The following is a 20,495-nucleotide window of genomic DNA, read 5'->3' as shown; positions in this document are numbered from 1 at the left end:
TTATTACTTAGGCATAAACAGTGCAGAGCATCTGGCTTTCCTGATAGCATGTATTTATTTTATACAAAAGAAAGCACAACTGACTTCTACTTTCAGTTACACAAAAAACATTTAATCTTAAAAATGAATACAGAAAAATACAACTATTGGTATGTAACTCTGAACAGCTTCTGTTTTATTTTTCTGTCACCTTGTGAAGAAGAAATTGCGAGGCAAATTTAGTGACAGCCATCAAAGAGATGAAAACACAAATTAGTGCTGTACATTTTGGCATCATGCTAAACCCCAGAACAGGCAAGCAACAGTGACCCTACTCTCCCTGGGGTAAAAAAAATAAACAAACAACAAAACAAAACAACAAAGAAAAAAGGTGTCATGAGAGAAAACCCTTGATGTTAGGAACATGCATTTGTGCAAATGTCAAAAAAGCACCCTGCAAAACAACAAAAAAAATAAACCCAAAGAAAGCACCCAAAAAACTCCATAACCAAAAACAAAACCATACAGTGCTACAAGCAAACAAGCAAGACAAAAAAAAATCTCAACCAAAACACACAATGATTTTCTGCCCAGTCAAAAAGTACTTACATGTTCAGTAGTATCATCATATTCCCACTAATTTACAGTAAAGGAAGTCGAAAGGAAAAACAAAAGAAATAAGGAGATTTGTAGCCTGGTTGAGATAAAGTTTTCTTCTTTATAGTAAAATGAATATTAAAGATGTCTGAAAAAGTCATGTACAGTATGAATTATCCATGTAGAATCACATGAAATTTGGTTATGAAATCAGGCCAGGCATTTTTAATTCCATTTTAATTCCATTTCTGTTTTCCCTAAAATTCAGCTACTTCTCTTTCACTGACAAATAAAAGAAGTAATGAATCCTCTTGTGCCATGCAGTACTATTTCACAATAGTTTTTTATTAAAAGTTACCAAGGAAGAATTAAGGGCTACCTGATTTATTTAAACAAGTTACCAGGCTATATATTTCCATTTCCTGAACTAATTCAATGCATTAAGTTTTGAAACAACAGAGATATTTTACCATCTATGTCTTCATACCTGCACTACCCTTGTTCACATGTATCACAGAAGTACTACAGGCAGGAAGGAGTGGTGGGAAGAGAAAGGAGTTAACTATCATTCCTGAAACAGTGGCAAGTGGGCTGGTCAAAGCCATACTTGACAAAAGAAAAAATACAACTTTTGCCTTTATGATATCTGGACTGCGATATCTCATCTAGTCTCCAGTTAATGACCTTCTAGTGTTTAAAATCATTTTAATCCCCTACCAAAAAGAGGCTGAAAGCAACAATTTGCGAAAAGAAGAGAACCAAAGCACACCAGTATGTTCCTTCCCTTCCCACTTCCTGATCTACTTTCATCTTTGTCTCCACTGAATTTAAACTGCAAGAACACCATGTTTTCCAAAATAAGAAAGTAAGTACTGGCAGCAAAGTCCTCCAGAAACAGACATAGTATTTAGCAATTAGGGTCAAGAGCAAAATGCAGGTGTAAGAGACCTGTTCTCCAAAGAGGTCTCCGGAAATCTGAAATTCAGAACCAAAACTGAAGAAAAAAAAAGGTAAAGCCCTATTTGTTAACCATGTAAAATGCTTACAAAACAGATTTTACTCTTTAATTTAGGTTAATAATTTCTTTTTATTTCCAGTCAATCCAGTCATAAACTGTGAGCTAGCAGTGAGACGCGTAATGCATAACAGTTTCCCACAGGATGACCCCGTCAGTGTCAGGAGCTTTGTAAATCTTAATTTTTACATAGTGCTGGTATAACTCAATCAGTAAAATCCTAGTTTGAGAAGCTTTTTAAACTGGATGTTTTCATTATCTCATATTCTCATAATTTCTAAAATAGATGGGAAATTTTGCAATATAAATAACCACATACCTATTCAAACTAAGTTCCTCATTTTATTGAAGCTCCTGATATGAATAATGGAAAATATAATACCTCAGTGGTTTCTAAAGTTACATTAAGAACATTAATTTATTGTGAACTGCATAGTAAGGTGCGTACAGGAGAGAAAGAGAGATTCTCCATGCAATCAGAGAAACACTGTAATAACAGGCTAACACAGGCTCCTAATGATCCTAGACTCTCCACTGAAACACTGAAATAGGAGATGGGTGGATCAGGCCATGCACAGTTTACTACACTAACTCTGGATCAGATCACCCTGATGCTTTAGAACTTCAGAGGGCATGTTAAGTCTCTTAAGATTTAACAGAATCAGAACAATGACACAGCCTAGCATTTAGCTGCAGATCAACAGAGAAGAAAGTGTCTTGTTTTGGCCCAAGAACCTTTAAATGCAAGTGTTCTGAAAAAAAAAGTTTTGGAAATAGACACAGAAAACGCTGGCTGGTAGACTGTTCAACAGAAAGAAAAAAGACCCTCAACAACGTAGGTACATGAAATGTTTTTGCTGTGACCCAGGGAAGAAGGGAGTGTCCCAGTTACCTGTGCATCCACCAGCATGATGTCCTTCAGCATGGGCTGGCCCTTTGGCTCTCCGTTCTCCATCCTCACATAGTGCACCTGGTAGCCTCGTATCTGGCCGTGCTGCTTATTGGGCACAGGCGAGCGCCACGACACTTTAACAGCAGTGGAGTTGACAGCCTCCACCTCGACTTTGCGAGGAGGACCACTAGGAACTGGAACAACATCATTGGACAGAAGAGAATTACAGCCACCTGTCCCACCCATGCCTGTCGCTTTTTTAAAGAAAGAGCAGACTCACTATGTTGTCTTTGAAGAATACAAATCATTCAGCAAATGAGGATGCTCAACAAATCTGCTCTACCTTTCAGTGAAAAGATCAAAAAACATGACTGATGCAAAAAATGGAAGAAAAAGGAGTATTAGAGAAATAGAAAAACATGTAAAAATGTACAAAAGCCAAGGAAGATGCTTTGAGATTCAAAGCATTATAGTACAAAGAGAGATTTTAATCATTGAAATAATAATACTATAATAATAACAAAACCACAAAAGATTAAAAAAAAAGTTGCCCTTTTTTTTGTTTTTCAAGTTCTACGTTTTATTTTGGTTTGTTTTTTCCTCAGGATAAAAAGGAGGCTGATTACAAGGCTGTCTTCTGTCACTTTCAAGAATGGAAGAAAAGAAAATGTGTGGAGCATCAGTTTTCCAAGATCAAAAAACAAAACCCAAAAAAAAGAACAAAAAAAAAAAAACACAACCCAAAAAAACCTCAAATCAAAAAGCACAATATGGAAGAAGAAAGCAGCTAAAAAAACCAAAAACAAACAACCAAAAAACCAAGACCCGAAAAAAAGTTTATATACATAACTGTTTAAAGATGGCAATGACTGTAAAATCAAGGAAAAGGCAGGAAGTTTTTTCCCTAGGAGTTATTTTTCATTAAAGGAGGAGAGCAAGAAGGATACATATGGGCTCAAAGGAGCAGCAGATTCATGTCACTTGCAAAAAAATTTTCTGATTAAAAAAATACAAAAATACCAAATAGAAAAACGGTGTAGAAAGAACAGTCTTTGAATAAAAAGCTCAAAGGGTGAAAATATCTGGTTATATTCGGGGAAAAAAAAAAAAAAAAAAGAGCAGAAAAAATTACGGTTAGCCTATACGAAAGACAGCAGATGACAGAGTCATAGAGGTGCAAACTGATGTAGTGGAGGCAACATACCATCTTCATCTGTCCGAATCAATACTGCTAAGCTCTCTGGGCCAGGTCCAACATCAGTGTGAGCAGTCACAGAGATCCGGTACTCAGTCCACTTTTCCAGCTGTTCCAAAAGGTACTGGGTACTGTCCGAGGAAATTCCCAAAATTTCATGGGGCTTGACATCTTCTCCATCAATTCCAATGTACTTGATGGAGTATGCAGTGATAATGCCGTTCTGTTTTTCCACCGGCGGAGGTTTCCAACTTACCAAAATGCTAGTGGAGCTGGGGCTTGTGCAACTAATGTCTTGAGGAGGAGCTGATGGCTCTAATTTCAGTAGTGGGTTAAAGGAGGATTTGAGTGGAAGGATAGAAGTGATTGAAAAAAATGAACAAAAAGAAAAAATAAAAATAAATAAAAGAGAACCAAATGAAAATAATAATTAAACAAAAAAAGTAGAAACTCAAAAAAGCAGAACGTCAGATAATCGTATGCGCCTTGGCTTATTAACATGAAGAAACTGAAAATGAACAGGTCAACTTAATGGTGAAAAAGGATGTAGGGGAAATATATGAAAATGAAGCCTCAAAATAATATTACCTACCTGTAATTAAAAATCTTCTTGAAATAAAACAAAAACGTGATACCTCTATGACTACAGATCTATCTTTGCAATCCTTGCAATTAGTGCAAGCTGTAACAATGTAAATAACATGTGACATGTATTTACTTACAAATTTTGACATCCCCTTCAAGTGGCTTTACTTTCCTTAAGACAGAAAATCTTTAACAGAGCTCCTAAAAACTTGCAATAATTGCTAGAAATTGCTCCATAGGTTGCCATTTTTGCAGCCTTTCCACTCTCATAAACAAATTACTATTTTTTTTGTTTTTTTTAATGAGTCTGCCTGACACAAGTTCAACCATAAATTACATTCAAATTGAAAGCATTTACTGAAACATTTACTGTAACTAACATACTATGAGCATGCAGTCCATAGAAGATGACGAAAGTCTTAGTCAAAGATTTACCTACCAGGAAAAAGTGACAGGCTTGTTGATTCTGACTGTAACTTGTACTTACCCTAGATCAGCTGTCAGTTTTATTTTTTTAACTCCTCTTGGAGACACCTTTGCTAGCAAAGAATTAATCCTACCAGTAATGTATATTATTTCTACAGAAAAGAAAAAAAATCTACCCCAAACAACACGTAAAGAAAGCAGGCATTCATTTTACAAAGTGAGGTTATAAGCTTGACACCTCAGAATGTGAGTTTCTGACTTTGTTTCATCTCCTGTCAGCAACACCAGTTTTCCAGAGCAGAAATTTCACCTTTACTCATTTGTTCTCAAATGAGTACGTTACCGTATTTACCTTCCCCAAGCTTCAGAGCATCTAAGCATGCATGTCATTCTACTGCTTTCAGCGAGGCAAATCTAGTACTGAAAGTTAGGTATGCATTTATCTGCTTAAACGCACTTTGACTTACCAAAATCTATGCTTACTAACAGATCATTCAGAGCACCAAAAAAGGAGCCATAATTCAAACTCACTAGCAGAAGGAGGGGATGTGAACTCCTTTCCTATTTCTGCCTCCTGTCTTGTAAGAAAAATATAAATGTTGTGTGCAAGATCTTTTTTCCCCTCTACATCCCCCTCTCCACCTTTTCTTTCAGTTTCTAAGGGAAAAAAGGAACAAATGGATACTTATACGTACTTACAATAGTCACATCAAACAAAATTAAAACAACAGAGAAGGCCTAGGACCCTGCTGTGACCTACTGCATTTACACATGTATCCTTCGGTTCCCTACAGCTCTTTCTACAGGGATCAATGGCTTTTTACTCAGTATGGTACACTGCTCCTCCAAAGGGAAGATAGGAGGGAATTTACTAGAATTTCAATTAAGTAGAGGAGGTGGAGGGAAGAGCAGATGAGAATTAACACTTTTTGGGTTATTTTTATAGACTAATTCAGTACTCAGCTACTCAAAAGAAATGGATCCCCTTCTACCATTAACTTGTGCAGGAAGTGAAACACATGTAAAATGTCCCTTAAGGGTCTTACAAAAAAGAAATAAATCCCTGCAGCATCTCCCTCTGATACAAAGATGAAAGGCAGTGGCACACTCTGGTGAATATTGCTAATAAAATCACAGAAGTTTATTAATTTTTAATCCATTATACTCTGAAAATGCAAAATATTGCACTTATGTAACTGAGGCTAATTTGAAGGCTTATTTTAACCAGTTTTATCAACGCATATATATCTTTCTTAACTGCACATTTTTAAAAAACAAATGTCATCTTTACAGCAAATAACTTGGATCTGACCACTGAAATCAACGGGATTTTGCTACCATCTGAAGACACGAGGCTGAGATACATAACATATTCTTATATGCAAGAAGAGAAAACAGCAATGTGCTTATGTAAGGAACACAGAGCCTTGGCTCCTAGATGTTTGTTTTGTATGCAGTCTAAGCAATCTTCACTCAATAAAGGATAATGACCACTCTAAATGTTGAAATGGATCCCAGAATAAATATATACCTATTTCTTAATCAAATTATTCATTCTGAATTACTAAACTGGAAAATTGCCTTGCTACTATATCTAAAACTAACTGTGTTACATGTGCTTTTTTGTGCTTATTCCAAGTGCCCTAGAAATGCTTCAGAAATACATTTAGCTTTGCTTAAAGGTGAGCCGCACTGTGTCTCCAGTCACACTAATTGATATTAATACATAACACTAACAAGGAATGATAGTGCAAACACCTGTCATGACTGCAAAATAAAAAGACTAATGTCAACTAGAAACTGAATTTTCTGTTTTGAATTATCCTACTTTAAGAACAGGGAATTTAATTTAAAACAAATACAAATAGCATTGCACTAAGTTTTTCAATGACACACTGTAATGCAAACTGTCAGGAAAACCTAACTTCTCAGGCAAGAATAGTCCTTCTGGACATCATAGCTGATTGTTTTAGTTAAGTCTTAATTTAAATGTTTTAAGGTGAATATACAAGTTCCTGACAAATTTTTATATCCCAAGGTAGAAGTGACTGAACATCATAAAAAGCCTAGATTAAGAAAATTTAACAAAATCAGAATAAGATACTACAGAAGAGTTGGTAAGAAATATCTGTTACAGTCTGAAGTATTCCACCTGATCCACTTCTTTGCACTTTTTTGATCCAAATGTTTGCACTTTAGGGAGATGCTGCAGAGACAACCTAAGAAGTGTGCAGAGTAGGAATGTGGAACTTTATTGGTTAAGGACTTCTATTAATGTACATCTACTGCATGATACAACATTTCACCTTATTATAAAATAAAATTTCCTTATGCCAACATTATATTGCCTCCTTAGGCACAAGTTTATTTGGGTTGCTTTTTGAAACTGTGTAAAAGCCACTCATATATAAAGTTGATACACCTCAGAACTTCATATTTTAAGCATTCTTTTGCTGTATCAAGCAACATGAATATCATATTTTGCTTTTTTTCTCTGTTTCTGTCTACCTGGGCTACTGAGATTAATAGAAACAAAGAGAATAAATATTTAAAGGAAAGACACCTACTTGACTGCATGGTTCTGGCTGAGATTTCTGCTGTTGAGGCACCCAGGCCTTGAGGAGACCGTGCAGCTAGGCGGAACAAGTACAGGCTGTTCGGCCTTAAGCCTTGCAGGCGATACGATGTAGTAGGTTCAGTGGAAACCCGTTGCTAAATGTAGATTAAAAGGGAATGTCTTGATTAGTATTCAGAGACTCTGATTTCCCTATGTTGCCTGTATGCTTTTGTACTGGGATAAAACCACACAGAAAAAATAAAACTCAAGAAAATAAAGCAGAACAAAACCAAACTAAACAAAACCAAAACTGAACATTTTCTGCTGTTTACACACGTTAAGTCTGTCACCAGGCTAACTGCTCAGCTTAACAAACCTAAATATCAAAGCATTTTCACTGAAATAAGTTACTAAAATATGAAATTTAAACCATTGCCGTATTTTATGTCCAACTTATTAAGGATGACTTAAAAGATGTACAATCTTGCCACTTACTTCCTCCCCATGCTCTCCATCTTTGTAAACCAGTTCATAGCTGGAAATGGTATCAGACCGTGGAGGTGTCCAGGAAAGCAGTATGCTCGTTTCAGACTCAGGTTCTGCTTTGAAGTTCAATGGTTGACCAGGTACTAAAGAAAAGTTGAGCAGTGTTGCAAATTATTTACTTGGATACTTAAATATTTTCAAATGTTTTAAAACGTTATCCGAATATGGCATGCAGTATCAATTTTATTTATCTTACTGAACTTAAACAAATGTATTCACAGAACTATGAAACAAAATTATCTAAGCACAGAAAAAGTAAAATGATACATTTAATTCACCTGTTAAAAATTATCAAGGATTTCAAACAAATGAACTGAAATATAATTGAAGAGATGTCTGGTGATGAATACCACCAATCTAATAACCTATATGTGAAATGGCAAATATATACATCTATATATATGTGCTGTATGAGAAAAAGCTAATACAACACATGATTAGCTGAAATAGTCTAGAATAAAGTGTTAAAACTCTTACATGCATTTCCAGACATTAAATTTTTTTTCTCAGCTCATAAATGAAAGACAGTAAACACATCCTGATCTTTAAGATGATATCCTCATAAAAAACCCGCTTGTTTAACCTGAAGTAGTTATAACCTACTGAAGAGACATTCAGCTAATTTCTCATTAAGTGAAGTATTTCCACCCTTAATGACTGGTATAATAAGAATATAAGAATAGAGCGACAACACTTTCTAATTGCAAGAAGCATAATGCACTTTTGACTGCACTAGTCAATAACATTCTCTGTGGCTGTATCTTGTGCAATGGTCACAGGAATTATCCACACTAAATGTTATCCTAATTTGCTTCTTCAAATGTGAAGCAAATTATAAGGTTGACTATGAAAAGACAGGAAAACATAACTATATCATTGGATTGTGTACAATAGTTTTGGCACCCAAGTTCTAAAACATTACTTTCAATTAATAGTGCCATTGATAAGGCATGAAACAGTTTTCCACAGCATTTCTAGCTGTTCAAGAATAAAATGTGAGATGCTCTCATTTTTTCAGGGGAAAAATAAATAGATGTACTTCTTATAACAAACTGAGAACAGGTGTAAGAAGTAGGATGTGACAATAATGATGGTTACACAAACATTTATCAGAATTCTAAGACAGCATTACAAGTATGTTCTTTTAATACAGTAAAAGACCTAAAAACTTCAGAGAGTTAACTGTTAAAATAATTTGGTATTTTCATTTTTATCTTCCCCAGACTTCTACAGAATACCAATTTGAGGAGAACACTGCCCTTGGGTATTCTGGTGCAGATTTGATATCTAGCTTTCAACAAATAGAACCTTTATACATGAGTTGCATATTCTTCCAGCTCCTGAATGGACTTTATTAATGAATGAGAGAGACAAAGGAGACCAACTCTTTTACAGGAATGAAAAGGGACAGGACTAATTAGATGCTTTTCTAAAAGGTGTCTGGTCTCAAAAGAGAACACTGCCTGGGTCCTGCAAAGTGCAAAGAGGAAATGATCCCAAAGCATGGGGAGCCATTAGAGGAAACATCAACTAAGTGTTTGTGACAGATTCTAATTTTGCAAGGACAGGCTGCAGGGCTGGCGATGGTCCAGCTGGGAGAATGGACAGCTCTCAACAGCACACCCAGCAGTGACAGAAGGAGTGGAAGAGATGTAGCCAGGCTTTTCACAGAGTGTGGCAGGTGAGAGGCAGTGGCACAAGCTGAAAACATGTGAGGCTCAGGAAAATGCAGAAATGCAGCCAGGGCCTAAGGAGGTTGGACCATACCAGCCCTGGGACGTTTTACACATCAAGTGGGTGAAGCCCTAAGAAGCTCAGTCTGACCCCAGAGCTGAGCCTGCTCTGGGCAGTGGCTGTGGCTGGACACCTCCTCAGATAATCATCCTGCCAGCCTGGTTGTCCTGTAATGCTATGATCTGTGCTTAATGTATGGATACATGAATTGTAGAACACAGCCAGGCAGTAATAGTAAATGATCAGTCAAGTGACTCATATGAAAGCTGGTACCATCTGTTGTGATAAATATGGCAGCAGATGGAGAACTAAGGGTATTTCCTGACTCTCTACATGTTTTAAGACCCTCACTCTCCAAGTATTCCTTTTAGAAAAGCTCAAACGCTTTGTCATCTTGGGTCTGCAATTCTCAAGCATTTTATAATACAAGCTGACTGGACTTTTCCAAATGCTGTTTGTCAAAATAATATCTTGCTTTCAAATTTAATCTCCCCTTGGATTTTTTAATCACAGTTAAGACAACTCTGATGCTGTAAACACTGACAGAAGAAAAAGGTGACAGGGAAGTCTGCATTGCTCCAAACAGATAAGAGAAGATGACAAAGAAAGAAAACAAAACCAAAATAACAGAAACTAAACACACCTTATTGCCAATAAGCTCTGGTATGAACCCAGTACCAAAGTAAAATTCAGTGAGTTCAATAAGAAACCAGCTTCGCAAAGGACGATAGATTGATCAAGAGAATTTGCAATCAGTAGGGAACCTAAAGGGACCAAGAGTTTATGCTTCTGATTTCTCTGAAAGAAACATGAAACTCTACAGAGGAACTTTTACAACTGAAGACCTACTGTGCTCCAGAGTTTTTGCTTTGTAAATAATATACATATTTTTTGAAAAACAAGTCCTAATAGAATATAATTAAAAAATAAAATGGCTAACATACAAAATAAAAAGTGCCCAGTGTAACATACAAAATAATATGTGCACTGTGTTCTCCCTGTCTCTGCTACAACTGAAATAATCTCTTCTAATGAGTCTGAAGGTACCTGAGGTTTGCAGTATCAAACAAAACCACCGCACCCAAAATAATTAACTACTATACATTTCAGGTTTTAAAGAAGCATAGTATATTATCTGAAAAATAGTCAGAAATCCATAAATCACTTTTTTCAAATATTATCTCTAACTGACATAGTGGGAGCCCTGAGAATAAAATAAACGTGTCAGAGAGTCTTAAAGACAGAGTCCACCTGGTCCTGTCTGAATGACTAAAGAACACAGTGAAGAGATAAATTATCAGTGTGTGAAGGTAAGATTCTCATTACTGAACTCATCTTGTTAGCATTTCAATGAAGTAAAATAGAGACTACAACACTTAACAAAAGTTACCTGTGCATTGATAGTAGGGGAGTTATTCAAAAGCTGAAATAGTCTTTTCTACCTGACCAGAAACGTCCCTTGAGGGAACAAATGTCCCTTGAGGGAAGTTTTAAAATATAAGTCAGTTAAAAAGCTATCCTATACCCCACCTCAGCATCAATATATGTAGGTATCTCAAAGGGGGATGTCACAAGGATGAGGCCAGATTCTTTCCACTGGTGCCCACAGAGAGGATGATGAAATGGCCATATATTAAACCACAAGAAATTTCTCCTCAACCTGAGGAAGAGCTTCCTCATATAGAGGGTGGCAGAGCACTGGAACAGGCTGCCCAGGCAGGTTGTGGTGTTTCCCTCTCTGGAGACACTCAAAACCCACCTGGCCATCTTCCTCTGTCACCTGCTCCAGGTGACCCTACCTTGGCAGAGGAGTTGGACTGGATGATCTCCAGAGGTTCCTGTCAACCCTAAATTTCTCCCACCTGCTTTCTTGCTTTCTGAGTTTCTAGGTACATGCTCTCAACTCTTTTCATGTGGAAGTCCATTTCATGAAATGCTGCAAAAGACAGCAGGCTAGGACTACAGGGTTTCAGAGACATCAGGTCTCCCCATCCATGTGCTCATGAAAAAAAATTAAATATCTGGTAAAGTAGCTAGCTTACTACAACACTACTTCAGAACAGTACTTCCTTGCTACCAACACCTTCTCTGAACTTCTAATCTTCTTTTACCACAAGAGCTCCAGAAACATTAATTTTGTTGAATCTAAGGCTCCATTTATGTGCCCTGCAAGTCAGATACTTGAGCTTCTCATTACTGTCCTTCTTCCTATGTTCAGAGCATTACCCTATAATAATTATAATAAACCTCAGTTTTCAAATAATGGAGAATCCTTCATTTAAAACTAATATGTTTTGTGTTTTAAATTTTTTCCACTGAAACATATGCTAACAGGTACACATTCACTTCCTTGAATATTTATTAATTTTTTCCCCTAGCTCTTTTTCCAGTAATTCACTATCCAATAGACCTTGTGTACTCTCTCCTGCCTTTCTATCTAAGCTCAGAAGAAAAACAAGATTCACTTAATTCCTTTACTAGCTCTCCTCTCTTTGCAGGTTAAAAATTAAATGAATACCCAAACTGAGACAGTTCAAAACTCTAAATTTTCTTGGTACACACAGAATAAATGATGTTTCTTACAACCAGTTTAAGCCCAGAAAGGAGTTATGAAAAGTGCGTCCTGAGCAGCTAAACTGGATGCAAACAAATTTTGTTTTCTAACAAAGTAAAAAAAAAACAAAAACAGGAACAAGACCAAGACCAAGAACAAGAACAGGAACAAGAACAGAAACAAAAACAAAACCAAAAGAAGTATCACCCTAAAACTTATATCAATCTTCCTTTATTCTAAAATTTGGTAAGTCAATTAACCTATGTAACAGACCAATCCTGACTCCATCCTGAACAGATTTTAATCCTTTGGCCCAAAATGTGGAGTAAAGGTTTTCTGAAATTTTGGAATTGGTTTCCTTTTGCTCAAAAGGCTCAGCTCCACAGCTCTTTTCTGATTACAGAATCTGTTAAAATTGGGTCTTTTTACCATAAAGAAAGCACTGCTGAAAACAACTGGCAATATGACATGGCTTTGCCTTCAAATGCTTAAGAAAAATACTGAACACCACAACTGAAATTTTTGGGGTTTTTTTTCAGTGTCTGGTTGTCTGAAAAATATATCCTTCACTTCCCTTCAAACTACATGCTCCCAGTCAATATTTTAATTAAAAATCTAAATTTCACTACCAGCAGAGTTTCAGCTGATCTGCAAAGAAAGAAGCCATTCATACACCCATTTCAAAAGAGTAATTCTGCTATACTAAAAAAATAAAAATTCCTCTGAACACTATTTTTAAGAACAAATTAGTCATTTTTATAATCTCTCTCCAAAGATCAGAATACACTTAAAGGCAGGAAAACTCTGACCCATCTAATAGAGCCTGTAAGTCACACTTGTCAGCAACATTTTCTTTTACATATGCTCTAATATCCCCAAAGTGAGGGTTAAGCTAAATATATATATAATGGCAGGCTTATTTGTTTAAAATAAAACAAGCAAATGTAATCAGCATCCCATTCCTACCTTAACTCTTTTAAAATGTTTCCATTAAATCCATTTTCCCTGACCTTAAATGGCACTTTATATTCGCTTTAATATTTGGAATGTGTTTAATCTTGAGAGATTTTAACTAAAACAATCATATTCAGATGTACATAAAAGCAAATTGGAAGAGAAGGGCAAGGAGGGCATTTTTTTCTATGATGTTCACTGAAGAGAAAATACTGGATAGAGAGATGGGCAAATCCTAGTTTTTAACCATACCCTGAACTGGAAAAGTTCACTAGACTTTTTCTATCTCTTTTAGGACTTAAAATATCTGTATTTAAAGTAAAAGTATCAGTGCTTAAATATGCTTCCTGTATGTCCCATTCTTTGTTTTCTTTCAATTTCTTTAATATAGTCACAATTAAACATTGAAATAATGTACTGAGAAACACTCCAGCACTGTTAATGTTGTTGTAATTTCTTCAGATTGAAACAGTAATCAGAAACAGATGGATGTGCTTACTTCTCTGAAGTGACCTCAGAAAGTAATGTAACTTGTGCCAGTCCAGCTGAGCCTCAGCGCTCATTATTTTGATTCCTTCATCCTTCACTGAGGAAGCCACTGTCAGACACTTGCTAATCTAAGAGGTTTGTAGCTGAGAGTGAAAATACAGATAAGGAGCTCACTAAACCTTCTTCTGGAAAAGCCTCATGAAGGTGGATTCAATCAGAAGTCAGATGTCAATATAAAAACTAGCTCTCTGAAAATGGTTGCAAATGCCAAAAGTAAACTGTGGTGCATATATTGACAATTGCATGTGCAAATTTCGTAACTTTGTTACTTAGCTGAGATACTGCAAAGGGTAACATCTAGATCTTTGTGCAACACAACACCTAGAATGATTCCAGGACAATACATCAATTTCTGTCTTTATTAAATGCATGTTGGTAAAATGCAGAAGTAGAAAGTGGATGAAACATAACTGTCTACAGTTATACTTTAGAGATCTGTTTTTAAGAATTGGAGGGATGCTAAATTCTGCAACAGGAAACTTTCCTGTACTAAAAAATTCAAGTACTATTATATATTTCTAGGAAATCACTGACCCACAGTAGTACTTCATACAGCCTTCTCTAAACTGCTAGACAAAAGGACCTTTTATTTCTTATTGCTACAATAAAACACTTTGTGCAGCGTAACTCTACCAGAGCTTCTCACTTTAGATTTCATAAAAACTTTTCTGCCACATTTTTTACTGTGCTTGCTTGTCCTTTACTAGTAAAACTAATTCATGGACCTAAAAGTTCTTGAACAGAAACAAAACAACCTAACTGCAAACATAAACAAAAAATAGTGACCCTATGGTATGCGTTTTGTTGGGGCAGCTTTGATTTGACTTATAAATCCAAAGTGTAAAAACCTACTTGCTTGAACGTACACAAAGATTTGTTGTATTCATTGCTCTCATGTTTTCTGTGTTCTCAGAATCTTTACCAACTATTTGAATACATATGCAGTACACATACATTTTAAATTTCCAAAAGCAACATTCCCTAGAGTGGTTCGGCATAGGAGAACCGCATGTCGCCTGAAGAAAACCCACCAAAACCCACAACTAACATCTCAAAACAAGCTAGGAATAATTACTGAGAAGTAGGTTTAGTGCACAGAGCACTGCCAAACAAAAGCCGTAAGATTTGGCCTCCCCCAGAATGAAGATCTCCCTGAGATTTCAGTTCCACTGCAGATAAAGTTCTTGACATTGGTGAAAAAAGAAAGCATGATGGGGTAATTTCCACTCTGAAAAGATAACCTGCACTGTGGAATTGAGAAAGGTTATCTGCAAAAACTGCCTGAGTAAACTGGCTATACCTGGGGGGTAGTATTTTTGCAACATTTTAAACTGAAAGTCTCTCTCACAAATTCTGCTCATTGCTAGCTTACCTCCTGTTTGAGTGATGACTTGAATGTCACTAGAAAGTGGTCCATCCCCAACAGAAGTAAAAGCAAGAACCTTCACAGAGTATGTTTTCTGGGGTACCAGATTCCCAATAGTGGTAATATGGCTGTCAGCCACATTGTGCTTCATCCAACTGTTGACATGTTGAGTGGGGTCCATGGTGTAATAAACTCTGTAACCTTGAATTTGCCCATTAGGTTCCTCGGGCTCTTCCCACTGTACCAGAATGGTGGTGGAGCTCAGCATACGGGCCTGTACATTGCGGGGAGCACTTGAAGGTGCTTGCTCCGAAGTCCTTGTTGACACAGGCTCGCTGGGGGGCCCTCGCCCAATGTTATTTACAGCAACTACCCGAAATTCGTACTCTGAATATGGGCTTAGGCCAGCCACGCTGTAACGTGTTGTGGCCACCCCATCAATTTCTTTATATGGCTCCTCTGAGTTTTTGGGTTTGTGTTGGATTATGTAGTACGAAACTGGCTCAGGGTTTCCAGAATCCCAAGTCAACGTTATGCTAGTTGCTGTGCTTTCTGTCACCACAGGTGTTCCAGGAGGTTTGGGTAAGGCTAAATACACATAACAAAAAATACAGTTAGCACTATGTAACAGTAGACGTTCTTTATTAGAATAAAAAAGCTTACAAACAGTAACTAAGAACAAAACAAAAATAAACGGGAAGACAAAATGGAAAGAAGGAGTAATCTGTTCAGAGCAAGCTTTTGTTAATTACGATTTCCTCCAAAATCTATTGGAAAATCTTCACGTTCTGTCCAATGCAGTTAATTTGTCATGAAAATTAATGATACTGACTTTTGTAATAAATCCATAACCAGAAGAGGAATCTTATAGAAAGGCAATTCACAATTACAACTGAATTTTCAGATATTTTTTGAACCTCTTGTTTTCAATTACTCAGTGAATATGATACTTGGACACCCAGCAATTCTAAAAATCACATGACTGGTTCTCAAAGGTTCCTGCTGTTGATAAAGAAACACAACATTTCAAGATAATTTCTTTAACTGAAATAAAGGCTGGGAGCTAGACACAGAAGAGTAATGGAAAATTATGACTAACTTATTTTAATAAATATTAATTATTCAATTAGTGATTATTACTGCTGTCTGAACCTGTATTTTGTCTTATGCTAGTGAGTGGTTAGAAGATTTACCCTCTTGATGTAAGAGGGCAAGTGGCATTTAGAACTTTCAGTGTAATATGTTTGCTCAGAACGAATGAAACAGAAGACAGAACTGTGTCCAAATAAATGTGCTTGAGATATACCTTTGACAGTTATCTGTGCTATTGCTTCTATAACACCAAGGGTAGACATAGCAACGCAAGTATAGTTTGCAGACTGTCTGACATCATTAAGCTCAAGGACGTTTCTCCCTATTGGCATATCATCCTCAGGTGTCAAGTCTTCTGCTCCTAGCATCCATTTCACATATGGCATTGGTGATCCCACCGCAACACAGGTGATATTTACACTCCCGCCAGGCATGATCTCATGATTTGTTGGGGGTATAGAGAACCTCGGTGGGACCCTTCGAACTGGAACAAAACACAAAAAAAAGGTAATAACATATACAAAAAAGGAAACTGAGTCTTGCATAAGGACAGCATGCAGTGTACAGACACGATTTATTATTTTAGCGTTTATTCCAGTCTGCCAGAAAATATATATAAGAGAAATAAGAGATTAAACAAGAATTTTGTCTGCACACAGTATGATTTATTCTGTATTTATTTGAGGATATTATTAGGCACATTCATACAAAGGCTGATTCAGACCTGCTAGGGCCCCACATGTAACTAACTACATACTAACAATACACAAACACCATGCAAAAGATATACACGCACACGTGCACGCACACACACAAGCGCACATATATATATGCATTTTTTTTATGCTGATACATATATATATGCACAGAAGAAAACTGGAAGGTCAACAGCATGCTTGAGTTGATCACCAACTTCAATGCTGCATGCTTCCAGCTGATGTGAATAAATGTGCTACGCCACATCGTCACATCACAGTCCTGGAACACACTGCCTAGAATAAATTGAAAGTGCAATTTCATTTGCTTTCAGACTCAAAGTAGATGCAGCCTCAAGACCTCACACTAACACTGAAACAAACATAGAAAAAAAATAGAATTGCGCACAGATTCAAATATATATATATATATATACACACACATATGTATACATATATACAAATGTATATAAATATACATATACATATATATATTGAGAGAGAGAGAGACGGATAGAAAAAGAGACAGAGTCACAGAAAGAAACTAGGCAAAGCCAGTACAAGGTACTGGATTTGGTCATGCAGGCAAGCAAATGACAGAAACTGTAGAGAGTCATGCTTAGGGAAATGTCTGAGTAAAATCTGCAGAGAGAAAACAACACAAAAAACCCATTGGGTGAGGAAAAGAAACTTGAAAGCGATGGAAATAGGATAGGCTGACAGATACAGGAGTTTAAGAGGAGCATAGCATTTGAGGGAGAAGGAACTTAGATTAAATTTAGGTGGTTAAAAAGCAACTGCTAGGAAGAGCAACTGGGGAAATAGCAGAATATTTAACATTCAGTATTCCACTATGCTCACAGTTTAGGGAAAGCAAAATAAGGATTAATAATATTAGACATTTCTGTATTGATAGAAAGGGGTGGCAACCTTAAACACATAGCAGGACATTTCACTAACAGAGTAGTTAATATTTAAACAAACACAACACCGAGAAAATTACCAGGCAATAACAGATCAGTGTTCCTGCTTCAAATATTCTCAGTGGTGTGCACATGTGTGTAGGAGGTGGAAGTGACAGAGGTAGCTGAGAGAGGTAGGCTTATATTTAGGCCTTTCATTGGATGGTGTACTCGAAACTGTATTTATTTGGCCTTAATAGAGGCTAATCATTAAACACAGTTTTAATTCAGCAAAAAAGTTAGAAGTAAAATAAGACTATAAGTGAGTTTGAAAACAAAAAAAACCCCAAAAAATCAACAGGAAAACTATATTAATCTGAAACCTTTCCTCCAGGCTTGATTAAATTTCCGTGATCCTCTATGGATTCAGAAGGGGCTTACTGCAATGGCCTCATGAGTGAATGACAGGCAGAAGGGGAACAAGCAGAGAGCAAAACATCCGTAAACAGCCAGTTCACAGAGGCCACACAAAGCAAACAGCAAGCAATGAGCAACTTCTTGTATTGCACAAAATCCTTATAGACAAAGGAGAGTTTAGTCTTCATGCGTGGGCTATTTGGAAAAGCAACTACTGAAACCATTCCTTGAAAAGCAGGCATCAGTGTGAACAAGAAATTAAAAGGGAAGAAAAGCAGGAACACTGACCAAGTTTAGTAGACGTTAGTATTAAAAGCTAAAGAGATTGCCATGCATCCAGGTTCATTCTCTCGTGTCATGCACAACAGTTAGATACCAGCACTCATCAAAAGCCATGACCAGAGCATTCTCCGCTTAAACATAACATTAACTTAAAAAATGCCACAATGCAGCTACATTCATTTCATTTGTATTCTTTGTTATTGGTTTAATTAATAGTTTTGTAAGGTGGGTAAAAAGTAAAAAACACACCAACCTTCTCGCAGCTCTGAGGGATGTAGGGGGTTTGATGCAGAACACAATGAAATGAGGAAAGGAGAAAAACAAGGGAAACACAGAGAGAGTAAAAAGGCCATATCAAGGCTTTCAACTGCTACTTGAACATCTCTACTTGCTCTAATTAAACCTTCCTACCTCATCTTGAAAAGTTAGCATTTTCCACAGCTACAACGGAAACAATAGCTAGCATAATTTTGAAATTTTCCTTTGGATATAAAGGTATACATGCCTCATGCAGTACAGGAGAGTCAGTATGTTGGAGGAGAAGAGAAAGAAAATAAAAGATCAAATAAATTTCTACAGATGTTATAACTATGAAAGGTTTTCCTTTCTTTTTCTTTTTTAATTAGCCAAAAGAGTAACACCATATGAAAACGCATCAGGTTGATAGAAAAATCAGCTCTAAAAAAAAATTTCAAAATCAGGCTAGGCTTTTTCTGTAAGGTCATCCATCCTACTGTAAGGTTTAAGCTGTTTATATTTTCATTCCTATTTCCCCCGCCCATCCCCTTATATAATAGACACACACACACACACACATATATATATACACACATATGTATGTATGTATGTAATAGGCTTTGTTTTACAGAAATCTACATCAATCAGACGTAGGAAATACTGCCTGAAACAAAGCCCTTCTTTCTAGGTGAATCAAAAAGAAAATTCAATATGTTAATAACCATTTTTACCACCATACAGAAGAAGATAATGGTTTTATTATTAGTGATACCTGTCATACACAAAGGCAATTTCTTAAAATAATATAGCCAATTGACCCTTATCATTCTAAAGGACTACACTTCACTTACAAGTCTACACTAAAAAAAAATATATACACATACATATATATTAAGAAGAAAGAGAAAAGAAGAAAATACAGTTGTGCTCTGCATACATAAAGTTATAATGTTAGAAGCCTTTCCTTTGCAGTTAGACAGCAGAGGTCAGGTAGGCATACACCTCAATGCCCCGGGGTTACACTCAGCTGATTAGTGGCACACAGAGCAGTCACTTCAGTAGTTTGAAAAGAAATGCAAAATAAAACAAAACAAATACAAGAAAATAAATGCAAAGCACAATTTAACTTAATGCAGGAAAAAAAATAAAGTTAAAATGCAAAAATATAAATATACTTACAAACCTTAACCCACAGGATAGACTGGACTCAAGAGTGCTTTAAAAGAACAAAATAAACCCCAAGCCTTTCCTCCACAGTTTAAAATTAGCTTTACAATTGGTACATTTACCATGGCATTTTGGTCATTACAGTGGTTACTGTACAGATCCTGAGAGTATCTTAGCCCTGAACCTGCATGAACAGTGGATGCCAGGGTTATGTCATTCCTACCTCTGACATATAGATTGGCAGGGGCAGAATAGCGTGTACCCGCACTGTTGGTTGCAACACACTCATATTTGCCTTGGTCAGATTCTTCACTCAGTTCAATTTGGAGGGCACCTGTATGAATATAAAATACATTGCCAAAAAGAGGGTCAGAGAAGGCTTTTTACATCCATAATAATACACCTCTCAACAATATGAAAAGCTTGTATGCGAAGGTCCACTCAACGTCGATTCATTTTCTTGCTAAGGTGCACAGACAGAAAATGATGCAATGAAAAAAACAGAGATTATTTTTTTCACATCATCAGTGCTAGCACAGGAAAACAATCAGCATTTGGCAAAAAAAAACACAACAAAACCCTGTCTAAACAATACTATTTCCTAAGCCATTAAATGAAGATGGGTGAGACTGCTTCAAGGAAGAATGGCTTTTAATAAAACAATAGAGATTAAATAGTTGGGTCATTATAGTTTTTTATTTTTTATTTAATTGTTTCAATCTAGTAACAAAAGTAGCACAAAAGGTGGTACTCA

The 20,495-nt window shown here is 36.4% G+C and overlaps 1 protein-coding gene across 1 annotated transcript in view; it reads right to left on the bottom strand.

Moving 5' to 3' along the window:
* The window catches only part of PTPRD (protein tyrosine phosphatase receptor type D), a 358,636-nt gene that overhangs the window by 116,934 nt on the left and 221,207 nt on the right, over positions 1–20,495 (bottom strand). Inside the window, exons 6-13 of the mRNA XM_059491826.1 lie at positions 19,965–20,075; positions 16,256–16,525; positions 14,956–15,537; positions 7,742–7,875; positions 7,257–7,401; positions 3,688–3,993; positions 2,484–2,677; positions 589–615 (exon numbers count right to left, since the gene is read on the bottom strand). Of these exons, the coding sequence (XP_059347809.1) occupies positions 589–615; positions 2,484–2,677; positions 3,688–3,993; positions 7,257–7,401; positions 7,742–7,875; positions 14,956–15,537; positions 16,256–16,525; positions 19,965–20,075 (1,769 nt within the window). The remainder of the gene's footprint in view (positions 1–588; positions 616–2,483; positions 2,678–3,687; positions 3,994–7,256; positions 7,402–7,741; positions 7,876–14,955; positions 15,538–16,255; positions 16,526–19,964; positions 20,076–20,495) is intronic.

This window comes from Ammospiza nelsoni, chromosome Z (assembly GCF_027579445.1).
Source record: "Ammospiza nelsoni isolate bAmmNel1 chromosome Z, bAmmNel1.pri, whole genome shotgun sequence".
NCBI lineage: Eukaryota > Metazoa > Chordata > Aves > Passeriformes > Passerellidae > Ammospiza > Ammospiza nelsoni.
This window is presented reverse-complemented; position numbering and strand designations above follow the sequence as displayed.